The sequence below is a fragment of the Triticum aestivum genome, chromosome 7B (genome assembly GCF_018294505.1).
Source record: "Triticum aestivum cultivar Chinese Spring chromosome 7B, IWGSC CS RefSeq v2.1, whole genome shotgun sequence".
Lineage (NCBI taxonomy): Eukaryota > Viridiplantae > Streptophyta > Magnoliopsida > Poales > Poaceae > Triticum > Triticum aestivum.
Window position 1 is genome coordinate 93,735,372 of NC_057813.1, and position 24,577 is coordinate 93,759,948.

At 44.4% G+C, this 24,577-nt stretch overlaps 1 protein-coding gene across 2 annotated transcripts; it reads left to right on the forward strand.

Annotated features, from left to right (window-relative positions):
* The first annotated feature begins 13,633 nt into the window (after window positions 1–13,633).
* LOC123157280 (peptidyl-prolyl cis-trans isomerase CYP40) lies at window positions 13,634–19,577 on the forward strand. Of its 2 annotated transcripts, XM_044575540.1 has the most exons (9): window positions 13,634–14,001; window positions 15,598–16,098; window positions 16,840–16,927; window positions 17,059–17,111; window positions 17,941–18,045; window positions 18,871–18,946; window positions 19,024–19,061; window positions 19,141–19,220; window positions 19,297–19,577. In XM_044575540.1, exons 1-8 carry the CDS (start codon window positions 13,777–13,779, stop codon window positions 19,195–19,197), a joined length of 1,143 nt encoding a protein of 380 aa, XP_044431475.1. In that variant the 5' UTR covers window positions 13,634–13,776; the 3' UTR covers window positions 19,198–19,220; window positions 19,297–19,577. The 2 variants fall into 2 exon arrangements, with proteins under 2 accessions (XP_044431475.1, XP_044431474.1); XM_044575539.1 differs by having other exon boundaries at window positions 18,871–19,061.
* The last annotated feature ends 5,000 nt before the right edge of the window (window positions 19,578–24,577 follow it).

The window sequence follows — 24,577 nt, forward strand, 5'->3', positions numbered from 1 at the left end:
TGAAGATTCTGTAAAAAGCTCATGCCAAATGGACAAGCCAAAATGGCACTTGCTTCACAAACATCATTTCTGTCCAGAAACATGGAATAATTTTGGTGATCAAATGGCTCATAGAAATGATTCCAAATTGGGTGGATAGATGTTTTATGGGTATAATAATGATCTGGTAATTTATCAGGATTTTTGAAGCAATACAAAATGCACTTGCTTCACAACCTGAAGAGATTACCAAAATAAAAGATTTGCTCCTGTGCTCACATAGATGATTGGATGGGGCTGCAAATGGGTGGAGGGGGTTAATATGATCACATTAAGGAGTTGGCAAAAGCTCAACTCATTTGGGTACTCCTATCTAGTACTTCCTTCACAAAGCCTTCTGTCTCACAGAAACTTTGAAAATTCACTAAGGAAGATTGTCTAGGCAAATAAAGTTGAACTTGTGCATGAGGCAATTATTTGGACATGTAAGCATGCCCAAAAAGGTTGGGAGCCACTAGGAAAAATATAAATGACACTTCCTTCACAAAGTGCCATTCAGGGGTAGAATAGAAAAAGGAATATTGGGGAATTATTTTTGAACTGGCCAAGGAAATGTATGGACATATTTGAGCTATATATGACCCAAAGGAATTATGAGAATTATTTGAGAATTTTTGGATGAACAGAAATATAGGTTGCTTCACAATCTAGGGCAGATAGGGTTATTCCTTTAATAGAAAAAGGAATATTCCCTAGAAACGAATTTTAGGGTTTGGTCAAGGAGTGAAGTGACATGATCTTGGCAAGGTTTAGAGAATGATGAGCCACTTAGGAGGGGGAATGAGGATGATTTCCCAGGTGGCAAGGCCACAGAACCACTCCAAAATGAAAAACAGAGCAAAAAACAAATAAATCAAAAGAAAAAGAAAGGGGCCAAAATCCGAGCTGTTACAACATGTCGGGGGCACTGATACACGCTTGGACCCGGAGGAAGAGCTTGCCTCCGCCGTCGCTGATTTTGGGTGGGCTCTGGCCAAGATGAAGTGCCCGAGCAACTACCTCTCAGGACTTACCAAGTATGAACTCACTAGTTCAATCTTACCAATACCAGTTGTAATTAGTGGTTATGTTTTGTACGGTCGATGTCTTAAGAATCTTGTAGTAACCATGCCTAACACGTTTTAGCTAGTTCCCCTACCTTTTTATAGACAACTGGGCCATTATCTGCTCTGGCAGCACCTGCATTGTGATGTTTAACTCTACCAATTGCATTTTTATCAGTACTGGTTTCAATGGCCATTAAGCCTATTGCAATTAACTGTTGTATCCATTTTTAAACAGTTGTATTTCAATGGCTACAAACTTACAAACATGAATTAGGATGTTGTTAAGTCTGTTGCAATTAACAGTTGTATCCATTTTTTAATCCGTCCCATTGCTACCGTGCCACTCTTTCGCAATGAAGATATCACTACAGATGCTGCCGTTTTATTACCATTTGCTATTTTTGGTGGAAGTTAACCGTGTTATAGTTAACATTGGCTTTCCATGTACTTACACAGGGCTACAATGGGGGATGATGTTGTTTGCCGTCGAGGTTAGCTACATCCCATGTTTTATACACCATCTATTCCTAATTTTAAGTATTTTTAGAGATTCCAATATAGACTACATAAGGAGCAAAATGAGTGGATCTAGATTCTAATCTAAACTATATCTATAATTCTATATACATCCGTATGTAGTTCATATTGAAATCTCTAAAAATACTTGTACTTAGGAATGCAGGTAGTTGTACTTTACATCATTTGTGCAATCTCATATAGCTTCTAACATTTACTGGTTGCTTGTAGGTACGTATATGAGCGGTACTGATCCACGGTTCGGTCCCTTTTGCGTATGGGGCAATGAGATAGTCATGAACAAGCGTCAAGTGAGGAAACTAAGAAAGATTGTTAGGCGAAAGAAACGGGTGATGGGAATTAAGCTCTTTATTTACACTTTATCCAAGACATCAGTGAACTTTAGGATGGTAAGTAATCTATTGCCTTTTCCCTTGCCCATAACAAGTTACTCTATTAGACCTCATGATCTGATATTTTTCTCTTTTCAATGGTTTCTGAAGCTATTTACTGATGGTTACCTTGCAAACTACATGACCAGAGTGGAGGCAACTAAGGTTAAAGTATATAATTCATGCTACCATGATAATGCTCTAGAAGTCTTCCTAAAGGCGGTGAAGGATGAGCGAGCGATCGTCACAAGGGGTAGGACAAAAGTTGTTCGTGCCTATGGCATGCATGAAGGCACATTATGGGCATTCCACTTCTTCAACAACATCGGCAGTCAAAATGATTTACACTTGTCTCTTCACCTTTACCGCCTATAAATATTGTGGTTCATCATAGTTAAGTGTTTACTAATCCTGTAATTACTGAACATATTGTACTGACAATTTTATTTATGGATTCATTGTTGAACCATTGTGCTGAAAATTTGAATTACACGTTTCATATTTCAAAAATTCCAATTCGAATAATAAATTACAGCCAAAAAAATTCTATAGGAGTGAATAAAATATTGTGCACACGGTTAGAAAGAAAACAGCGTGTGCGATGAAAAAAGAAAACAGACGGTTCTTTGATGTGAAACTTTTGCGATGCCCTTCGGACGCACACACGGTTTCGTCTCATATGTGTGTGCGATTCATGGTAATACGGCAAAGGTTTCAAACCAGTGTGCATGTGTGATAGGAATACCAATCGCACATAGTTACGAAAATGTACACGTTGGCGTTAGTAGAGACACCGCACACATTTTACATCCTTGAACCATGTGCGATAACGTACCTATCACAAACATATCGGGAGATTAAATGTTCGTGTCCACCTTTTTCACACGACTATAGCGGCCTAATCATTTGGGATGTACATAAGAACGGAAATATACTCCTTGCATTGACTGTGTGTGATGTACATACGAACGGAAATATTATTCTGGGATTCACCGTGTGGGATGTACATACGAAGGGAAACAATTGGGTTTCCATGCCTCGCCCGATTGCACACGAGCCAGCTTGTGTGCTAGGAGAGCCTATCCCTGAAAGCACACAAGTGCTCCCTGGGTGATTTTGGTAATTAATGTCAATATATCTCTTGTTGGACTAATACTTTCATCTAGTATATTTCACATAAGTTCAACAGTGGAGTGGCATGGACAAGAGGATGTGAAACCCCCTCAAAATGCTAAGGACAAAAGATTGGCTCAAGCTGTAAAGTCCAAGACTCTACATTTTCTATTTTAGTGATCCAAGATCACATTGAGTCTATAGGAAAGCCAATACTATTAAAAGGGGATGAGATGTTGCTTAATGGCTTGCTTGCTCAAAATGCTTAGTGATATGCTCCAAAAGCCCTCAACCACTTTCTCATATCCAGATATGTCCCAAACCAAAAGTCAAACTCGCCCGCACCGATTTGATCCATCCGGCGCCACCGAGTTCATTTGACATAGCCACTGCTAGAAACCCTAGTCACTTCGGTCTCACCGATAGGGATCTCGGTCTCACCGAGATGGGGTTGCAAACTCTCTGTTTCCCTTCGTAACGTTTTGGTCTAACCGAGATGAGCGATCGGTCCCACCGAGACTGCAATGCAAACTCCATGCTTCCTTTTCGTAATGCTTCGGTCCCACCAAGACGAGTGAATCAGTCCCATCGAGTTTTCCTGACCAACTCTCTGTTAGCTTATTACCAAAGTCGGTCCAACCGAGTTTGAGTAATCGGTCCAACCGAGATTACGTTATGCCCTAACCCTAATGATATCGGTCCCACCAAAATTTCCTAACGGTCACATACGTACTGAATCCCGACCGAGTTTTCTGATTCGGTCCCACCGAGTTTGGTATAATGTGTGTAATGGTTAGATTTTGTGTGGAGGCTATATATACCCCTCCACCCTCTCCTCATTCGTGAGGGAAGCCATCAGATCGTGCCTACACTTCCACTACCCATTTTCTAAGAGAGAGCCACCTACTCATGTGTTGAGACCAAGACATTCCAATCCAACCATATGAATCTTGATCTCTATCCTTCCCCAAGTTGCTTTCCACTCAAATCATCTTTCCACCCAATCCAATCCTATGAGAGTGAGTTGAGTGTTGGGGAGACTATCATTTGAAACACAAGAGCAAGGAGTTCATCATCAACACGCCATCTATTACCTTTTGGAGAGTGGTGTCTCCTAGATTGGTTAGGTGTCACTTGGGAGCCTCTAACAAGATGGTGGAGTGAACCAAGGAGTTTGTAAGGGCAAGGAGATCGCCTACTTCGTGAAGATCTACCCTAGTGAGGCAAGTCCTTCGTGGGAGATGGACATGGTGGGATAGACAAGGTTGCTTCTTCGTGGACCCTTCATGGGTGGAGCCCCCCGTGGACTCGCGCAGCCGTTACCCTTCGTGTGTTGAAGTCTCCATCAACATGGATGTATGATAGCACCACCTATCGGAACCACGACAAAACATCCTTGTCTCCAATTGCGTTTGCACACTCCAATCCCATCCTTTACTTTCTTGAAAGTTGCATGCTTTACTTTCCGCTGCTCATATACTCTTTGCAAGCTTGCTTGATTTGTATTATGTATGGTTAAACTTGTGCTTAAACTCCACCCAAACTTGAGAAACTTAAAAACTGCCAACTTTGTGTGTTGAGTGTCTAATCACCCCCCCCCCTCTAGACACCTCTTTTCGATCCTTTCAATTGGTATCAGAGCTTTGGTCTCCATTGCTTTGGTTTAAACACCATTGGAGGAAGATGGATGAGTCTAGTTTGGGGAGTCTTAGACATAGAGTGCCTATACTTGATGGAGAGTACTTTCATGAGTGGAAAATGAGATGCTTGTGATTTTCAATGAATACCATTTGAATAAGTACATTACTAGCCCTTGTGTACCTCATGTTGATCCTATGCATCCTACCCTTGATGAGTCAATTGACATGATTCGCAATCTTAGAACTGTTAATCTTATCACTAGAGGTTAATTTGCCTAGAAACTTGATAGGTTGCTTGCCTACTCTTAAGTGTGCCTACACTATATGGAAATTTCTTGAGGAACGATTTCCAAATTATTCCTTGCAATATCTAGATGAGATTCTTCATAAGTCTATTTCCTTGAGTAAGATGAATTCCAATGATCCTAAGTTTGGTGATTGTCTATTTGAGCTTACAAATCTTATGCTTGCCAAAGGAGATGTTGGAATTATTAGCAATATTATTTCCAAAGCTATTAGAATTCATAAAGAAGATCATTTTCAAACTCATTTATCTAATGAATCACCCTCTCTAGGAATTGATCCACCACATGATGATGTTGAACATGGATACAATGATGAGGATGATGATAGTGACTTTGATCTTGATGATGCAATGAGACACTTTGGTCTTATGGCAAATCTTTGGGGATACATGGCAGGAGGAAAGGAATGGGTTCTTGATAGTGGATGTACCGATCACATGGCTGGAGATAAAGATATGTTTCGTGAGCTTGCTGAAAATGACGGCCCTTGAAAGTATGTCACTTTTGGTGATAACTCAAAGGATAAGGTGGTTGGCCTCGGTAAGGTGGCCATCTCACATGATAGCTTCATACAAATTGTCATGCTCGTTGAATCTCTTGGCTATAATCTGCTTTCTGTTTCTAGACTAGCTGACTTTGGCTTCAATGTTCTATTTACCAAAGTAGATTGCCAAGTGTTTCGTAGAGATAATCATAAAATGGTCTTTATCAGTATACGTGAAGGTGATCTATACATTGTTAATTTTACTAAAAAGTCTCAACGTAGAACTTGCTTAATTGCTAAATCTTCTAAAGGTTGTTTGTGTCATATATGGTTAGGTCATGTGGGCATGCGAAACCTTGACAAGCTTATTAAAGGAGATCATATCCTTGGTGTTAAAGATGTCATATTTGACAAGGATAGGCTTTGCACTGCTTGCCAAGCAGGAAAACAGGTTGGAGGAAGCCACCTCGTGAAGAATATCATGACCACAAGGAGACCACTCGAGCTACTACACATGGATCTTTTCGGTCCCAACGCTTACAAAAGTCTCGGTGGAAACTCATTTGGTCTAGTTATAGTTGATGATTTTTCAAGATTTACGTGTGTGTTCTTTCTCGATGACAAATCGTAGGTCCAAAAGATCTTCAAAAACTTCGCTAGGAAGGCGCAAAATCAATTTGAAGTGAAGATCAAGAAGGTTCGCAGAGACAACGGAACGGAGTTCAAGAACGCAAACATGGACACCTTTCTTGACGAAGAAGGGATTTCACATGAGTTCTTGGCTACGTACACACCTCAACAAAATGGAATTGTTGAGAGGAATAATCGGACGCTCATCGAAATGGCGAGAATGATGCTTGATGAGTACAAGACGCCAAAGCACTTTTGGGCGGAAGCGGTTGAGACAGCTTGTCATGCGACAAATCGCTTGTATCTTCACAAGCTACTCGGCAAGACGGCATACGAGCTCCTCATGGGTAACAAACCCCAAGTTGGATACTTTCGAGTATTCGTCTCAAAGTGCTACATTCTTGATAAGCATCGTCGTTCTAAATTTGCTCCTAAATCTCATGAGAGATTCCTACTTGGTTATGGCTCAAACTCTCACACTTACCGTATCTACAACAATTTCACCCGAAAGGTTGAAGAGACGGTAGATGTGAAGTTTGATGAATCTAACGGCTCGCAAGTAGAGCAATTGCCAATTGATGTAGGGGATAAAGATCCTTCGGAAGCAATCCAAGACTTGTCTATTAGCAAGGTTCGTCCAACGGAGGTGAAGGAGAGTACCTCGTCCGTCCAAGTAGAAGCTTCTACCTCACGACAAGGTGAACAAAGAGTTGATATGGGAGCATCCACAAGTGGGACACACCGAGATGAAGAAAACGAGGAAGTACACCAAGATGAACCGCATCAACCTCCTTCTCCACCACGACAAGAGAACGACAACGTCAACCATGATGAAGGCCAAGAAGAAGAATGAGATGATGATGAAGATGTTCCACCCCAATCAAAGCAAAAGCTCTCACGAGTTTGAGCAAGAGTTGCTAGAGACCATCCCGTCGAGAAAATCTACAATGATATCCAAACCGGGAGAATCACTCGCTCTAAATCTCGTTTGGCTAACTTTTGTGAACATTATTCATTCATCTCTAGCATTGAACCTATGAAGGTTGAAGAAGCATTGGAAGATCTGGATTGGATAAACGCCATGCACGAAGTACTACACAACTTTGAGAGAAACCAAGTGTGGACATTGGTCGAGAAGCCTGACAACAAACCACAACATCATCGGTACCAAATGAGTGTTTCGCAACAAGCAAGCTGAATATGGACAAGTAGTTCGCAACAAAGCACGTCTCGTCACCCAAGGCTACACTCAAGTCGAAGGTATGGACTATGGTGAGACATATGCCTTGTTGCTAGACTTGAGTCCATTCGCATCTTACTTGCCTATGCTAATCACCATGATATCACTTTATGCCAAATGGACATTAAAAGTGATTTTCTAAATGGTGAAATTGAGGAGGAAGTTTATGTTAAACAACCTCCCGGCTTTATTAATCCTAAGAAACCCAATCATGTTGACAAGCTTCACAAAGCTCTTTATGGTCTTAAACAAGCTCCTAGATCATGGTATAAATGCTTGACCAAGTTCCTTATTGAAAAAGGCTTTGAGATTGGAAAAATTGATTCTACTCTTTTCACTAAAAGGGTTAATGGAAAATTATTTGTGTGCCAAATTTATGTTGATGATATTATATTTGGATCAACTAACCCTCATTTTAGTGAGAAGTTTGGGAATCTTATGTCGGAGAAGTTTGAGATGTCTATGATGAGTGAACTCAAGTTCTTTCTTGGTTTGCAAATCAAGCAAACTAAGTAAGGCACCTTCGTATCTCAAACGAAGTACACCAAATACTTGTTCAAGAAGTTCAATATGCAAGAATGCAAAGGTATGAGTACACCCATGCCTACTAGTGGACATCTTGACTTGATGAAAGATGGTGAACCCGTTGATCAAAAGGTTTATCGCTCTATGATTGGTTCATTATTGTATCTATGTGCCTCTCGTCCCGATATCATGCTAAGTGTGTGCATGTGTGCACGATATCAAGCGGCCCCAAAAGAGTGTCATCTTAAGGCCGTGAAAAAGATAGTGAGATACTTAATTCATACACCAAACTTTGGTATTTGGTATCCAAAGAGGGCCCCTTTTAATCTTGTTGGCTACTCCGATTCGGACTATGCCGGAGACAAGGTTGATAGAAAGTCCACTTCGGGTACTTGTCAATTTCTTGGTAGATCTCTTGTGTCTTGGTCCTCGAAGAAACAAAACTCGGTATCCTTATCCACCGCCGAAGCAGAATACATTGCCGCTGGTTCATGTTGTGCTCAATTACTTTGGAGCACCCAAACTCTTAAATATTATGGGATATATGTGAAACATGTTCCTTTGCTTTGTGACAATGAAAGTTCTATTAAGATTGCTCACAATCCCGTGCAACACTCTCGAACTAAGCACATTGAAGTTCGTCATCATTTCATTCGAGATCATGTTGCTAAGGGTGATATTAACCTTAAGCATGTTTGCACTGACAAGTAATTGGCGGATATATTCACTAAACCACTTGATGAGAAAATGTTTTGCGGGTTGAGAGGTGAATTGAACATCATTGATGCCTCAAACTTGGAGTAGGAACTCATTTTGGATACATGCAAGACATGAGTCTATGACTAATCCTTGATAATGCTCTTATGATGATAATCATATATCTTGGATACGTTTGCACCCTTGCATGTCATCTAACTCTTGTAGGTACTTGGATGGATCTAAATCTATGAGATTGCAACTCACTCAAATCTTGAGCAATCTCTACATCACCAAGTCTCTACTTTACGGTGGTTGAAGACAAGGAAGCATGAAACCCTTCAAACATATCCTTTGACAAATTTCTATATCAAATTTCATAATTGTCATTTTGGATACACAAGTGCTCTTCCTTGCAAATCTAATCCATGTAGGTAGATGAACTCCAATTACAAGTGGTGCTCCAAATGAACTACAACAATATTGAGCATCCCACACAAGTTCAACTACATGATCAAGTTCAACACCACCACCCAAGGTATGTTATTCCATCTTAGAGAAGCTTTACCCCAAGACATGGGTCAAAGCAACTCAACAAGATGAGAATGCATCAAGATGCTTAAATGTAAAATGGGAACCCCAATTTGATCTTAGACGATGAGTATGACCTATGATCAAGTGTCTTCACTTGACTCCTAAGTCAATATACTCTAACATAGGTGACTTTGTCGCTGACCAATTCTAGATGAAGTTCTCTATTGTTTCTCCTTGTTCTTGCATTTTGTCTCATGCATATTTGTTCAAAAAAAATAAAAAAAACTTCATCTAGATTTCTTCTCTTTTATTTCTGTTCTGCATTTCTCTACACCCAATTCTTTGCACATCCTTCAGTTTAATTCATTGCAAATCCTTGTGAGATCTTGCTTGCTTAGTGAGCTGAGGTGACTAGTGTTTTATCTGTGATGAACTCGGACAAACCGATTTGCCTCTTTCGGTCAAACCAAAATTTTTCGGTGCCACCGAAGGAACCAACTCGGTTTAGCCGACTTCAATACCGAGAAATCACTCTATCACATGCATTCTGCATTTTTTTGTTTCAGCTCCACTCGATGATTCTTATCCTCTATCAGCATCATATTCTATGTGCTGCTTTGCTCTGTGACTCAAGGACCAACCTATTTTGACTCACACTCCAGAAGACCCTTCTTGGAAATTGATGTCAAAGGGGGGGGGGGAGAGAGTTCACATCAAAGTTTAATCACTCCAACAGGGGAAAAGACCAACAGGGGGAGAGATACATTCTTTTCAAAAGAGAGACCCCAGTTGTTGGCATTCAAAGAGGACAGAAATTTCATGTCTTTAGAGGGGAAAGACATGCTTATGTTGTTTTTGTGTTTGTTTTGCTCTGATTTTCTTTTCCCTATCTTCTCCCAATATCCATTATAAGATTCAGGGGGAGCAATACATCTAAGGGAAGGAAATCTTAAAATTCATTGCATATCTTTACCTTTGGGGACATGTCTACACTCAATTAGAGTACCCAGTACTCACTCTTTGCATGTCATCCCAATCTTGGTACTCTTGTGGTTTACTGCTCTTGCTCTGCTTAGTAGATGTTTCTGTGTTGTCTAGCCTTGTTTACTCAGGTTCATCTCTTCCAAAGCTAGTTCAAGACCACAAGGTAAGTATATGCATCACACTCATGTACATGAGGATCTCTTGCTGATGTACATATTGTTTGCAAGGAGGACTCATGAGCATGAAGGTACATTTCCCATGTTCACACCATTTGCTCTGATGCATATAGCCAAGATACATGTAACTCATTGCTTGCTCTGTCATGATTATGCACTCACATGATCTTGTGTTCCATATTTACATGATTGCATCCATGTAGGGGGAGCATATGCATGTTACATGTCTTTCCAAAACTTTACTTACTTTTCTCTATATCTTTATCTAAAGCTTTGATGTATGTTGTCATCAATTACCAAAGGGGGGGGGGGGATTGAAAGCACAAGTGCTCCATGGGTGATTTTGGTAATTAATGTCAACATATATCTTGTTGGACTAATACTTTCATCTAGTATATTTTAGATAAGTTCAACAGTGGAGTGGCATGGACAAGAGGATGTGGAACCCCCTCAAAATGCCAAGGACAAAAGATTGGCTCAAGCTCTAAAGTCCAAGACTCTACATTTTCTATTTTAGTGATCCAAGATCACATTGAGTCTATAGGAAAGCCAATACTACTAAAAGGGGATGAGGTGTTGCTTAATGGCTTGCTTGCTCAAAATGCTTAGTGATATGATCCAAAAGCCCTCAACCACTTTCTCATATCCACATATGTCCCAAACCAAAAGTCAAACTCGCCCCCACTGATTTGATCCTTCCGGCGCCATCAAGTTCATTTGACATAGCCACTGCCAGAAACCCTAGTCACTTCGGTCTCACCGATAGGGATCTCGGTCTCACCGAGATGGGGTTGCAAACTCTTTGTTTCCATTCGTAATGTTCCGGTCTAACCGAGATGAGCGATCGATCCCGCCGAGTCTGCAATGCAAACTCCATGTTTCCTTTTCGTAACGCTTCGGTCCCACCGAGACGAGCGAATCGGTCCCACCGAGTTTGCCTGACCAATTCTCTGTTAGCTTATTACCAAAGTCGGTCCAACTAAGTTTAAATAATCGGTCCAACCGAGATTACGTTATGCCCTAACCCTAATGATATCGGTCCCACCGAGAGGACATGTCGGTCCCACCGAAATTGCCTAACGGTCACATATGTACTGAATCGGTCCGACCGAGTTTTCTGATTCGGTCCCACCGAGTTTGGTATAATGTGTGTAACGGTTAGATTTTGTGTGGAGGCTATATATACCCATCCACCCTCTCCTCATTCGTGAGGGAAGCCATCAGATCGTGCCTACACTTCCACTACCCATTTTTTGAGAGAGAGCCATCTACTCATGTGTTGAGACCAAGGCATTCCAATCCAACCATATGAATCTTGATCTCTAGCCTTCCTCAAGTTGCTTTCCACTCAAATCATCTTTCCACCAAATCCAACCCTATGAGAGTGAGTTGAGTGTTGGGGAGACTATCATTTGAGGCACAAGAGCAAGGACTTCATCATCAACACACCATCTATTACCTTTTGGAGAGTGGTGTCTCCTAGATTGGTTAGGTGTCACTTGGGAGCCTCCAACCAGATCGTGGAGTGAACCAAGGAGTTTGTAAGGGCAAGAAGATCGCCTACTTTGTGAAGATCTACCCTAGTGAGGCAAGTCCTTCATGGGCGATGGCCATGGTGAGATAGACAAGGTTGCTTCTTCATGGACCCTTAGTGGGTGGAGCCCTCCGTGGACTCGCGCAGCCGTTACCCTTCGTGGGTTGAAGTCTCCATCAACGTGGATGTACGATAGCACCACCTATCGGAACCACGACAAAAACACCCTTGTCTCCAATTGCGTTTGCACACTCCAATCCCATCCCTTTACTTTTTTGCAAGTTGCACGCTTTACTTTCCGCTGCTCATATACTCCTTGCATGCTTGCTTGATTTGTATTATGTATGGTTAAACTTGTGCTTAAACTCCACCCAAACTTGAGAAACTTAAAAACTGCCAACTTTGTGTGTTGAGTGTCTAATCACCCCCCTCTAGACACCTCTTCTCGATCCTTTCAATCCCCGACGGTTTCTGGGTCGTGTGGGAAGGACCCCGCTATCTCCCACACTCACTTGACGACGGTTCCAAATGCTGTCGCGGAAAGGGGTTTAAAACTGTTTGTATAGCACCGACGCGTACCAGTGATACCTCTTCAAATATGTTGAGAGAGCATGACGGTGGCATGACTTGAATAATATCCTGCTCCTCCGTCTGATTCCCCAATGCCTTATCATCATTATTTCCCATGCCTCATCGGTTTGGTGGTTTTTATCAACCGAACTTTGTTTGGCTAGACATTCTTTCTCTTTATGCTCATCAACTTTTATGACACATAACTCATAGGTTAGGAAGAAGGTTCCCTATACTTCAAAAAAAATAAGCACAATTGCTTTTGCGATGCTTTCCATGCCCTTTATCAATGATGTTTGACTCTTTGGATTTGATGGATTCATAACATATACTACCTGATTCGTTTTATCAATCGAATCACTCTCACTCTCTGAATCATTATTATTTTCATCAGTTCTATCAATTGGCAAGACTTCTTTTCTTTGAGCCAATTCCTTTTCTATTTGCTCCTGTCATCGACAAAATCATCTCTACTAATGACGATGATCATGATGAGTTCAACAAACTGCACTAGTAACATGACCACAAGCTTACATATCTCGTGCTTTCAATATTAGCATTGAATGTGTTATCGGTGTCCGTCTCAATGGTATCATCACACTTTGCTTTTAGTCTAGCTGAAAGAATAATTGAGAAGAGAAGAACCAGTCTCACCACGGATATGGGAACTAGCACAAAGGAGAGCCCAACACACTGCCAATAACCAAAGACCGAAATCCATGTTAAAAAACCTAGCCATTCACAAAGAAGAACTAGAAGAATAGTTGTACTTTTTTGTAATTTTTCTTCTTCTTTTTCTTTGTAATTCTTTTATCCTTTTGTAGTTTTTTTTTAATTTAGAGCGCGACTTTATGCTTTTTTCCTTCCAAGGGATGCAAGGTTTTAACGAGGCAGGCACTAGTAAAACTCAAAAATTATCCCATATGAACTTTGCCTCATTTTTTTGATTTTATTTTCTTCTTCTAAATTTTCTATCTCTCTGAATTTTTTGAAGTAATTAATTTATAAACGTGCCGCTCCAGGCCGTGCCATGGGGAGACACGTTTAAGCATGGGCCGGGACGGCCCAGATGCCGAGGTACGCTGTAAACCGTCCATGTTGCAATAGACTATTTTGCCCTCAGCGAGGACCCGATAAACCCACACCTACCCGATAAAACTCCGGGACCGGAAAACTTTACCCTAGCCCCCCCCCCCCCCCCCCCCCCCGGGTCCACCCCTCGTGCCCAGACGCGGTTGTCGCCGTTATTCTCCCGTGGTAACCGACGAGCGCCACCACCATCTCCGCTTCCGCCGCACCTCGTGAAGCTGCTCCCAGGCTAGGGTTTGATCTCCAGTCCCTTCTTCGGAGCAATGGAGGGCGGAGGCGAGGGCGCAGCACCGGCCCCAGCGGCGGCGACGGCGGCGGAGGTGAAAAACCCGAGGTGCTTCATGGACATCACCATCGGCGGCGAGATGGAGGGGAGGATCGTCATAGAGCTGTACGCGTCCGTGGTCCCGCGGACGGCGGAGAATTTCCGCGCGCTCTGCACCGGGGAGAAGGGCGTCGGCGCCTCCGGCAAGCCGCTCCACTATAAGGTTAGTGTCGAGTGTTGACTGATTAGAGCACCGTCCGATTTGATGATTCCTTCGGTGCTGTTGCCCAGTGATTCAGTGGTGGCAAATGCAATTTCGTCTGGTTGAGCGACACCTTTGAGCGATTCGGTAGTAAGTTTGCGTAATAATTGTGCCATTTAGTGCAGGAACATCTGAGTTTTGGTGCGATTTGGCTGCTCCTGTTTGCTTTTTCAGCAAAAAGTGCTTTCTCCTGATGCAATTAACAGTTTATTGTAGGGTTTTGACCCGGATTTCGTATGGTCTGCACTCCTATTTCTTGTAGATCAATTTCTTCAGAGGCTTCGTTTTTGTCGGGAGGGATTTGCTTCCCGTGTAATTACACAGCCGCTCCTGATAATTGGAACCCGTCTTTGTAAATGTCGCCCCCTTTTGTCACATGGCTGGATTTTGCTCAATCTATGCTCTAACCTAACCGGACCAGTGCCTACTTTTTCCTCTGTACTCAGAAGTGGTACTATTACTTTCCCTGTGATGTCAAATCCTGTCCTTTGCCTGTCAAAAAACAATTCGTGTCCTTTGATGTGCAGTTAACGCTGCTACCACAAGTCCTGCCACTGTTAATAAGGGCCCCCTCCCTTTTGACTTCATTCCAAAATTGCACAATGCATATATTAACCTATAAGTACCATCACGTGGTAGCTTTTGTGTGCAGACATGTGCTTGTCGGAACCTGGAAAATACACTCCTTTTTCCCTCTCAAAAGTTGGCACATCTGCCTCGTGCTGCTACAGTGCTCTTAAATCTGTGTATGAATAGGCAATGATTTGCTATCAGCCTTACAATTCAGTGATTAGATCACATGGAGGTTCTTCTACACGCGAGGAACTACGGTGCTGTTCGCAATAGTGTGTGCATGTGGTACTTCCATCAGAAAATGTTCCATTGACAGGCCGATTAGTGCAAAACACTGCACCTCTTTATTTTAAGCGAAAAGATAGCAGACCAATTTTGAGTAATCGGGAGAATTTTGTCTCCATAAAGAAACATTCGTTGGGTAGCTGGCCTTGTAGCCTTTTGGAAGGGACAGAAGCCATCACTGTATCTTGATTTTGTTTGCCACTCATTTTGATTTATGTTTTGGTCACTGTTCTTACATAAAGTGAGGACACAGTTTGTTGGTTGCCACGTGCTTAGCGTTTGGGTAACTTCTTCGCCTTCCGCACTCAACCTGAGTGAAACTAATGTTTGTGAGAACAGTGATGCGTGCGCAAGTGCAGAAGTACTTGCTGATTTCTTTCTGCTCACATGTTGGAGGCTGTGCGATGTGCATTTGGATATGGATTCTGAATGTGCATGGTATTTTTGGTTGTAGTGTTTCTTGAAAGATCCTCCCACCATCTTAAGTTCTGATATTATCGATGATCATTCTTCTTCTAATGGATGGAATTTATTTGTGTTGAAAACTATTTTTTTTTCTAATTTCCATTTTCCAATTTCAACCAACAAAAGTCATGGCGAAAGTTTGATGTTGGCACAACTGTTTATGCTGCACTGATTCGTTTGCTAGTTCTTCACAGTAAGCACTTGACACATCTTTGGTAATTGATATTCTTGCAGGGATCATACTTCCATCGCATTATCAAAGGTTTTATGGTACAAGGTGGAGATTTTACTGCTGGTGATGGAACAGGAGGGGAGTCGATTTATGGCTCGAAATTTGAGGATGAGAATTTTATTTTAAAGCATGAGAGGAAGGGAATATTATCTATGGCTAATTCTGGCCCCAACACAAATGGATCTCAATTTTTCATCACTACCACCCGAACACCTCATTTAGATGGGAAACATGTAGTTTTTGCGAGAGTAATAAAGGGAATGGGTGTGGTTCGCTCTTGTGAGCACATTCCTGTTGGAGAAGCTGACCGTCCCACAGTTGATGCCGTAATTGCTGAATGTGGGGAACTTCCTGAAGGTGCAGATGATGGAGTTGTGAACTTTTTCAAGGATGGTGACATGTATCCTGACTGGCCAAATGATCTTGATGAGAAGCCTACAGAGGTTTCATGGTGGATGGAAGCCGTGGAGTCTGCTAAGGCTTTTGGGAATGATAATTTCAAGGTAATTTCTGTCCTAGCTAAGCTATATCTTATTTTGTTTAGGTTAGTGGTATTTCCACATTTCCAGACTAAACTTTACTAGTTTGCCCTTATATCTCAGATGCGTTCTCAAATTTCACAACAATGTTTACTGCAGTGAATGATACTATTCTAACCTGTGCATCTTTTAGATAGGATTTAAAACCAACAATTTTAACTATTATTCCCTCCGTAAACTAATATAAGAGTGTTTAGATCACTATTTTAGTGATCTAAACGCTCTTATATTAGTTTACAGAGGGACTAGATTGAATGTTGATTGCTCAGATCAACCTTTGTGAAATCCACAGACACTTTACAAAAGACCCTGGATTTTTTGTTGTTAGCAACTTAGCATTTGTGTACCCTCCACTTTCTAGCAATATGAATATCCACCATGATCTACCGCATTTGGACTTGAACTAGTGGCTCTACAGAAGACCCTGGAGTTTTTGTAGTTATCATTTATACTCTCCACTTTCTGTGATATGAACATCCACCTTTATCTACATTTGGATCTTAACTTTAGAATAAGTTTTCACTTTCTTTGTCAAGCATATCCTATGACATATAAGATACTTAGCATCATAGTCACGACTCTTGTATGCGTTTCATAGATGTTTCATTATTAGTGCGCTGAGCTAACCTAGTTTTGCACACATGTAATGTTGTATTTCCCTATCTGGGTACCTAAAGTTAAAGCTAGTTCATCTACTCTCTACAGAAACAGCATTACAAGACGGCCCTGAGGAAGTACAGGAAAGCCCTGCGCTACTTGGATGTTTGCTGGGAGAAAGAAGAGATAGATGAAGGCAAATTTTACTATTTCTGTTCTGCACAACAATTGCTCAGCTTTTTTGTTGGTTCTGTCGCATCGTACATACTGATCATAAAACATGTCACATGACACTTATAAGTATTATGAACATGTCTTGATATGCAGAGAAGAGCTCAGCACTGCGGAAGACCAAGTCCATAATACTCACGAATAGCTCTGTAAGTTAATTACTTTGCTGGATGCGTATCTGCTATTTTTTTTTATCTGGGAAAACCACATTGTTAATATTATCTTAACTAGCTGACTTAGGCACATTTGTTGTTGGCTTGTAGCATCTAGCAAGCTCTTGGAGAGTTACATAACTTAAGCTAGATAGAGTGCTACATGGCTCATGTCTCTGGCCCCAGCGCTCTAGGTTGTCTCCCTTCAAGTTGCTATGTAAAGCCAACTATAGATTAGTCTTTGAGTACCTTGTGAATAAATAAGCCCTTCCATGGAGTTCGTAGAATTGTAGTGTTCTGTAGAAGTGTAAACTCCAATCATCAATGTTGTTCATTGCTTTCTATTTACTTTGCGAGCACTGTATACTTCTTTCTTCTGCATATTATTATGCAAGTAGCTTTATATTCATGCTTTATTATACTGTTGTCAAAGAATTGTTGCCAGTCGAATGCTATTCTCGCCTGCAGCAGTGTGAACCCTTTCAACCGTACATCGGCAATAATTTTGTTAATTCCTGTTTACCAACTCAGAGAGGGCAGGCCTGGCGCAGTGGTGAAGTCCTCCCCACTTGTGCCAAGAGGTCCTGGGTTCGAACCAGCCTCTCTGCATTGCACTTTGCAGGGGTAAGACTAGGTTCCTATAATCCCTCCCCAGACCCCACCTTGTGTGCGAGCTTCTATGCACTGGGTCTGTCCTGTTTACCAACTCAGAAACGTATGATAGATATGATTTATTAGTGTCTGATAATCTTTTAAGTAATCCAAACATTTGCACACTCTGTTACACCATGTTGCTTGTTTCCTGAAACTGAGGTGATTTCTTCAGGCATGCAAAATGAAGCTGGGAGATTTGAAGGGTGCTTTGTTGGATGCAGATTTTGCGCTGCGTGAAACAGAGGGCAATGCTAAGGCTTTTTTCCGACAAGGACAGGTTATTCTCTTTAATGGTTCTATTTTCACGTTTCCAAGGGCTCATCTTATTTGGAGTGCTTAACAATATTTACCCTCTTCATTTAAGATATCTTGACTTGAATCTGACATGCACAGTGTAAGGTTATACACTCTTTGTTGTTTAGAAAAATGTTTGACCCAATATGGTGACAAGCCTATATAGCGCGTATAATAATTTTTGGTTAAAATCTGAATTTGAGTAGGTTCTAAATAGGTAGATATAGTGGCGCTATATATTTTTTGGACCCCAAAACTATATAGATTGATGTTTAGCTATATAACTACACATATGCAGCTCCTCCTCCAAGTAGATCCACTATTTGCAGTAGCTTATAGCTAGCAATAGGTCTTCATCTAATGTCTAAATCCATCTCTTATTTTGACATTCCCGAAAGGGAGCCTTGGCGCAGCCTTGCCTTGTGACCATGAGGTCACGGGTTCGAGTCCTGGAAACAGCCTCTTGCAGAAATGTAGGGAAAGGCTGTGTACTATAGACCCAAAGTGGTTGGACCCTTCCCCGGACACTGCGCAAGCGGGAGCTATGTGCACCGGGCTGCCTTTTTTTTTTTTTTGACATTCCCAAGAAAAAACAACACAAAGAGAATTGTGTTCAAGTTCGCTTTTGTTGCTTCTTGTTGATATTATTTGTTTCGACAATTCATGGATGTGAATGTTGATTTCTTAAGTGTGTGCGGTTTAGTCGAACAATATATTCCGTGCCTTCTACATATATCAATCAACAGCAATAATATGTGCCGTACTGTTACCACTTGTTGATATATGGTCACTTGAATGTGATCTGCAGGCACACATAGCACTTAATGACATTGATGCAGCGGTGGAGAGCTTCCAGCATGCATTGGACTTGGAGCCGAACGATGGTTTGCCTCTTTTCTCTTCATCGTCGGTCCTTCTCTCCGCAACCGGGTGTCTAATGAATTTGTTTTGCAACCCGCAGGAGCAATTAAACGCGAGCTGGCTGCTGCAAAGAAGAAGGTCAGTCTGATTTCGTGGTGAACCTAGTATCTGAATATAAAAATGTTAATCGTTACCAACTCCTCGCAAACTTTTACAGATCTCCAACAGGAGAGATAAGGAGCGCAAGGCATATGCCAGGATGTTCCAACCTTGAGGAAAATCGGAGGAGACGGCAAAGTAATTTCCGAGTAGCTGTTCAATTTCTGCCTCAGGCATGCGAAGGTGCTAATTATTTTCATTCCAACTTTTGTAGGAGAAGGATTGATCCATAGTTTTCTCCCCCGGGCAGAACTTTTGGTAGCTTATTCTGGGATACATACTTGAACTTTCCGCGGAAAAGACCAGTCGTCCTAGTTAATATGCCTTAAAACAGAACCTTGTGCTCTTCTTCTGCGGCATAGTTTTGCTGATGCACACCAAAGGATGTTTATGTGTTGGGAAAAAAAATTAGAGGATTATTTGTGTTGCTCGTATGACAAGGGGAGGCTGTCTCCCATTATTTTGAAAAAATACAGGGAAAAAAGTGGTAGGCAATGCTGTCCTGAGAAAAACCTGAGACACTGGACCTGAGCAGAGCATTGCTGCAGCAAGGCATGCATGCCAGATTGCCAGTAGACTTTTCCTCTTGTTTGGTCCCATTGTGGTCAAGCCTGGCCGTTGCTACTTTTCTGTGCGTCGTTTGCTTTTTCTCTTGAGATGTATGTGCCTTTTGTCTGCCACACATGCCTGCTGCAAAACGCCGCAGTGCTTTTGGCGTAATTTTCTTTCTTTTCGCAGTGGGGTTTTCACCTGGTGCATGTGCTCGGCCTCGTCCCACGCCGCTGCATTTTGGCATCCTCCTGATGGTTGCTACCGTTTGTACCCATCTTGTTCTTCCAACATGTTGGCTATGCTTATTTTGTGGGTTTCGTATGTTGCTAGATATATGCAATTTGATAAAACCCCTCCACTCCACCAGTCCCCTCATCTTCTGGGGTTCATATGGGACGTGTTTGGTTGCATGTTGTTTGGTTGTCTGCATTCAACATCTGCATGGTGTTTGGTTGCTTGCATTGCATCAATGGTTGTTTTAGGGCTGGCTGTTTGGTTGCTTGCATTTGTGTTTAAGGGGTGAGCAGATGCAAACTACAACTATTTGGCTGCATACACGTCTAATAGGCATAATAAGTTCAAGGACAGCATGGGCATCCCATGCCCCTGCTTCATCATTGGGTTGCTGAACCTTGGAAAAAATATTAACAAGTTCACAGCAAGTTCTCCCATCACCGCAACAAACTAACCACAAGTTCATACTAACAAGTTTTGAGGGCGAAAGCAAGGTCATCGTTGCAGTTGTGACTGCTGCAGCGCACCCTGCATTCGATAGAGCTGTCGTGGTTGTAGATTTGGACCTTGAGGCCTAGGCATAATAAGTTCAAGGACAGCATGGGCATCCCATGCCCCTGCTTCATCATTGGGGTGCTGAACCTTGGAAAAAATATTAACAAGTTCACAGCAAGTTCTCCCATCACCGCAGCAAACTAACCACAAGTTCATACTAACAAGTTTAGAGGGCGAAAGCAAGGTCATCGATGCAGTTGTGACTGCTGCAGCGCACCCTGCATTTGATAGAGCTGCCGTAGTTGTAGATTTGGACCTTAAGGCCTAGACTGGAGATGCGCAGCACGACGAGGTCGCAACGATCCTGTGGTGGCGGCAGAAGTACTGCAAGCCTTGGCCAAGCACCATCTACACCTCGGAGTTCTGGACTTGAACCCAGAACTCGCACCACACGAGCATGGCGAGATCCTTCCCGTCCTTATTTGCACGTAAAAGCAAAGCGGCTCTCGAGACCCCTTCTCGTGGCAGGCACATGAAGGCGACCCTACCAGGCAGGTTCACCCTCTTCAGCCAGCGGTTTGTGGGGATGAAGTCCACGGCGGCCTCGGCGCCGGCGACGACATCGGCTTCTCCTCCGGCCCTGTGAGGTAAGATGACATGGATTAGTAACATGGCATTGACAGCATGCTACATTTGTACTAGTACTTAAAGTAGCAAACACATTGGTCCTACCTACCATGAAAATCATGCACGTAACAAAATCATGCAACATAGCATGCCCATTCCAGCACCAATCTAGCTAGCATGCCCATGAACCCTAAGCATGAACATCAAACACAGAACAAGCATCATGAACACTAAGCAAGAGCATCAAAGATAGCACCAATATAGCTAGCATGCCCATGAACCCTAAGCATGAACATCAAACACACACCAATCTAGATAACATGCACATGGACACCAAGCAGTAACATCAAAGACAACACCGATATGGCTAGCATCATGAATACATTGTTGCCCATGAGCAGTAAACATGAACATCAAACACAACACCTATCTACCATGCCCATGAACACATTGTTCATCATGAGCACTAAGCATGAACATCAAACACACACCAATCTTACATGCCCATGAACACTACTAAGCATGCACATCAAACACAAAAAAGCATGAACACTACCTGCCTAATGAACAATAACATGCAAGACGGGATCAAATCTAATCGATTCGATTGGATTCAATTGGAATCGGATCCAATCCAATCGATTCATTGGCATGATGGTGATGAAAACCCTAATCTACAAATCTACGAGCAGAGGGGAGATTTGGTTCTTATCGGAGCAGGTGGAGCTCGAGCGTACGCCAGTCGGGGAGAAAACCCAGGTGGGAAGGAGATGGCTGGCGAAGAGGAGGAGCCACTGCCAATGCCGACAATGGCCCGGTGCTCGTGACCACGCGCGCGGTTGAGGAAGAGGGTGCCATCGTCCATGGGCCTGCCCCGTTGCCCAGAGAAAACCCTCGGATAGGGGTAAACCTCCCCCATCCACAGGGATTCCGAGCAGCGATGTAGTGGCCACCCCCTCCGGCGGCCCCATCAAGCCCAGGACCACGAGGTCCGGAGACGACGACAGAGCCGGAGCGGCCGGCACTACATCGGTCGGATGAGGCGGCCTGGTGCAGGGAGGAGACGGCACGCGTAGAGCTTGCATGAGATCGACCCTCGAGTTCGCCAAGCCGGCAACCCACTGCTCGTGGATGCGGATGTTGCCGGCGCTGATGGGGTCAGTGGACGGCGCGGCGGCGGACGACTCATCGGAGGAGAGGGAAGGAGAGCAACGGGCGGTGAGAGAAGAGTGAGGAAGCGTGGCGTGAAAGGGAGTGAGCGGTGACACGAGAGAGGGGGAGTTATGAGACGTACCATCCGTCTCCCGCGCTCCCCGGGGCGTGTAGCGACGAGCCATGCATGGCCGCGCTTAGGCTGGCTACGGAGAAACTGCCGATTCGGTAGTAGCTGCGGGCCTGGCCCGGGACCGCGTTGAATTCCGGGTGGGGCGAGACGTGAGTGCAGGCCAGGCAACCAAACAGCTCATTTTCGTTCCACGCGGACCTGGTTGGCCCAAAAGCGAGCAACCAAACACATCGATGGTGAAAGAAAATACTAGGGACTGCACGCATAAGCGTAGGCGTGCGCTCCTCTCCTCTCCCGTGGCGCTCCCGCGGGCGCCCGGGAAGGAAACCCTAGCCCCTCGCCGAACTCCCCCACCCCTCCCTCCCTCCCCTCGCCACCGCCGGTGACGCGTTGGTGGGCGAAGCCCCTCCAACGTAGGCGGCGGCGGGCCTCTCTTCTTCCCCTCTTTGGTGGCGTGCAGCGCGGGCCGTGGCCGTCGGCGGTGGCGCGGCGCTGAGCATGGGGCGCGGCCGTGGGTGTTGTCGGGATGGCGACCCCCTGGTTGCGGTGCGATGGGCTGTGGGCGGCGGTGCGTGCCGTGGCTGGGCCCGGTGGACCGGGCGACGGCGGATCCCTCCTCTTGTCGTCTCTGCCTCCTCTGCCCTCGGCGTCTGCGTCGATCCAGCGGGTCGGGCGCCAGATCCGGCCTCCCTGGTGGCTGCCGCTGCCGCTCGTGACCCGCTGTGTGCTGGTTTGTCGGCGACCAGGGGCCCCAAGATGGGGCCTTTAATCTCTGACCCTCCGGCGTTCGGCGTGATGCTCGGGGGTTGGTGCGTGGGAGCGACGGGATGTGCGGGTGCATGCCCGGCGGCTCCAACGCAGGGAGCTCGCTAGGCGGCGCGGGTTGGGCAGTGACTGGGGTGGCCGCTGCTCCGGACGTGGATGGCTCCACGGTGGTTTGGCGAGTCAGCTTTGGCGACGGATGGCACGTCCTGGCGTCGGTTCGTCCGTAGGCGGCTTGTATCAGCCTTTGGCTCCCCTCCTCGTTGTCCGGTCGCTACGTTCGGCGAAGGGCTGGTCTTCTCCCAGCTGCGGTCCATCGCTCGTCTCGCGCCCGGTGCACATGTCCGAGCTCGTCTCGCGCACAGTGCCACAGGACTATGCTCGTCTCGCGCACGGTGCAGCAGGACCGACCTCGTCTCGCGCACGGTGTTGCAGGACCGAGCTCGCCTCCCGCCCGGTGCTGCAGGACGGGTCGATGGAGGCCAGGTGGCCGGCCCATTGGGTCTCGGCGCTAGGGGGTTGCCCAGGGGTGCGAAAGGTCAGACCTTTCCGCTCGTCTCTTTGGTTGGGTTAGCGGCAGCTCTCGGGTGAGGTGGTGTCAAGGTCTTGGATGCCGGGGCGGCGACCCTGGTGGTGGTTGCGCGGTCTCTCGGGCGGAGGCCGTGGCTTGGTGCTGCCCGGTGACCATGGCTGTGTGGGCGGCATGGTTGCCGGGGTGTGGCGTTCGGTGGCGGTGAGTGTTACCCGGGGTGAAAACCTGTTCTATCTTCGAACGGACCGGCGGCGGCGAAGCTCGCTCCCTTCTTGAAGGCGTCGTCGCGGCTCTCATTGCCCGTCGTGCGGCTCCGGGGAAAACTCTGATCCTCGGATTGGGCGGCGGCGGCGCTCCGGTGTCGTTTCCTTCCTGAAGGCGCCGCTTTGAAGCCCACGGTTCGTCATATGCGGCTTCACCTCTTTGCGGTGGTAGTGCTAGGGGTGGTGTTGCCGCGCTCAGCGCGCCTATGTATCATGCCTTGGGTGTGTGCATGTGTTGTGTTGGCGTGCGTTTGTACCGGATTGTTGGGTTCGTGCTTTATATATAAAGCGGGGCGAAAACCTTTTTCGGCAAAGAAAATACTAGGAGGCCCACTTGTTCTCTCAGCTATATTCTTTTTCTTCTAGGTTGAACCATGTTTGCTTCTTGGTTATATATTATGGGGTAAAAGTAAAAGGCCTCCTGTCAAGAGTGAAAAAGGAAAGGAAAAAAAAATACCCTGAACATGATCCAGGTTGTAGAATGCCGGCACTCATTCGCCATTGATGTTTGCATTACCTTTAAACAGTACTACTCATATCATCTAAAACATTCTACTTATGGATAGTTAATTATGGGATTCTCCATTGGGACCATTGGCCCGTGCGTATTTTGTGCCATTTGAGTTGTGTTTTTTGGATAAATTATTAAGAGCAGAACGAACACAAGTTCAGCACACGGACACATACTGAAGCCATGTGCATTCAGAAGACATTTTTGCTGAATTGTTGGTGTGAAATGCTGAAC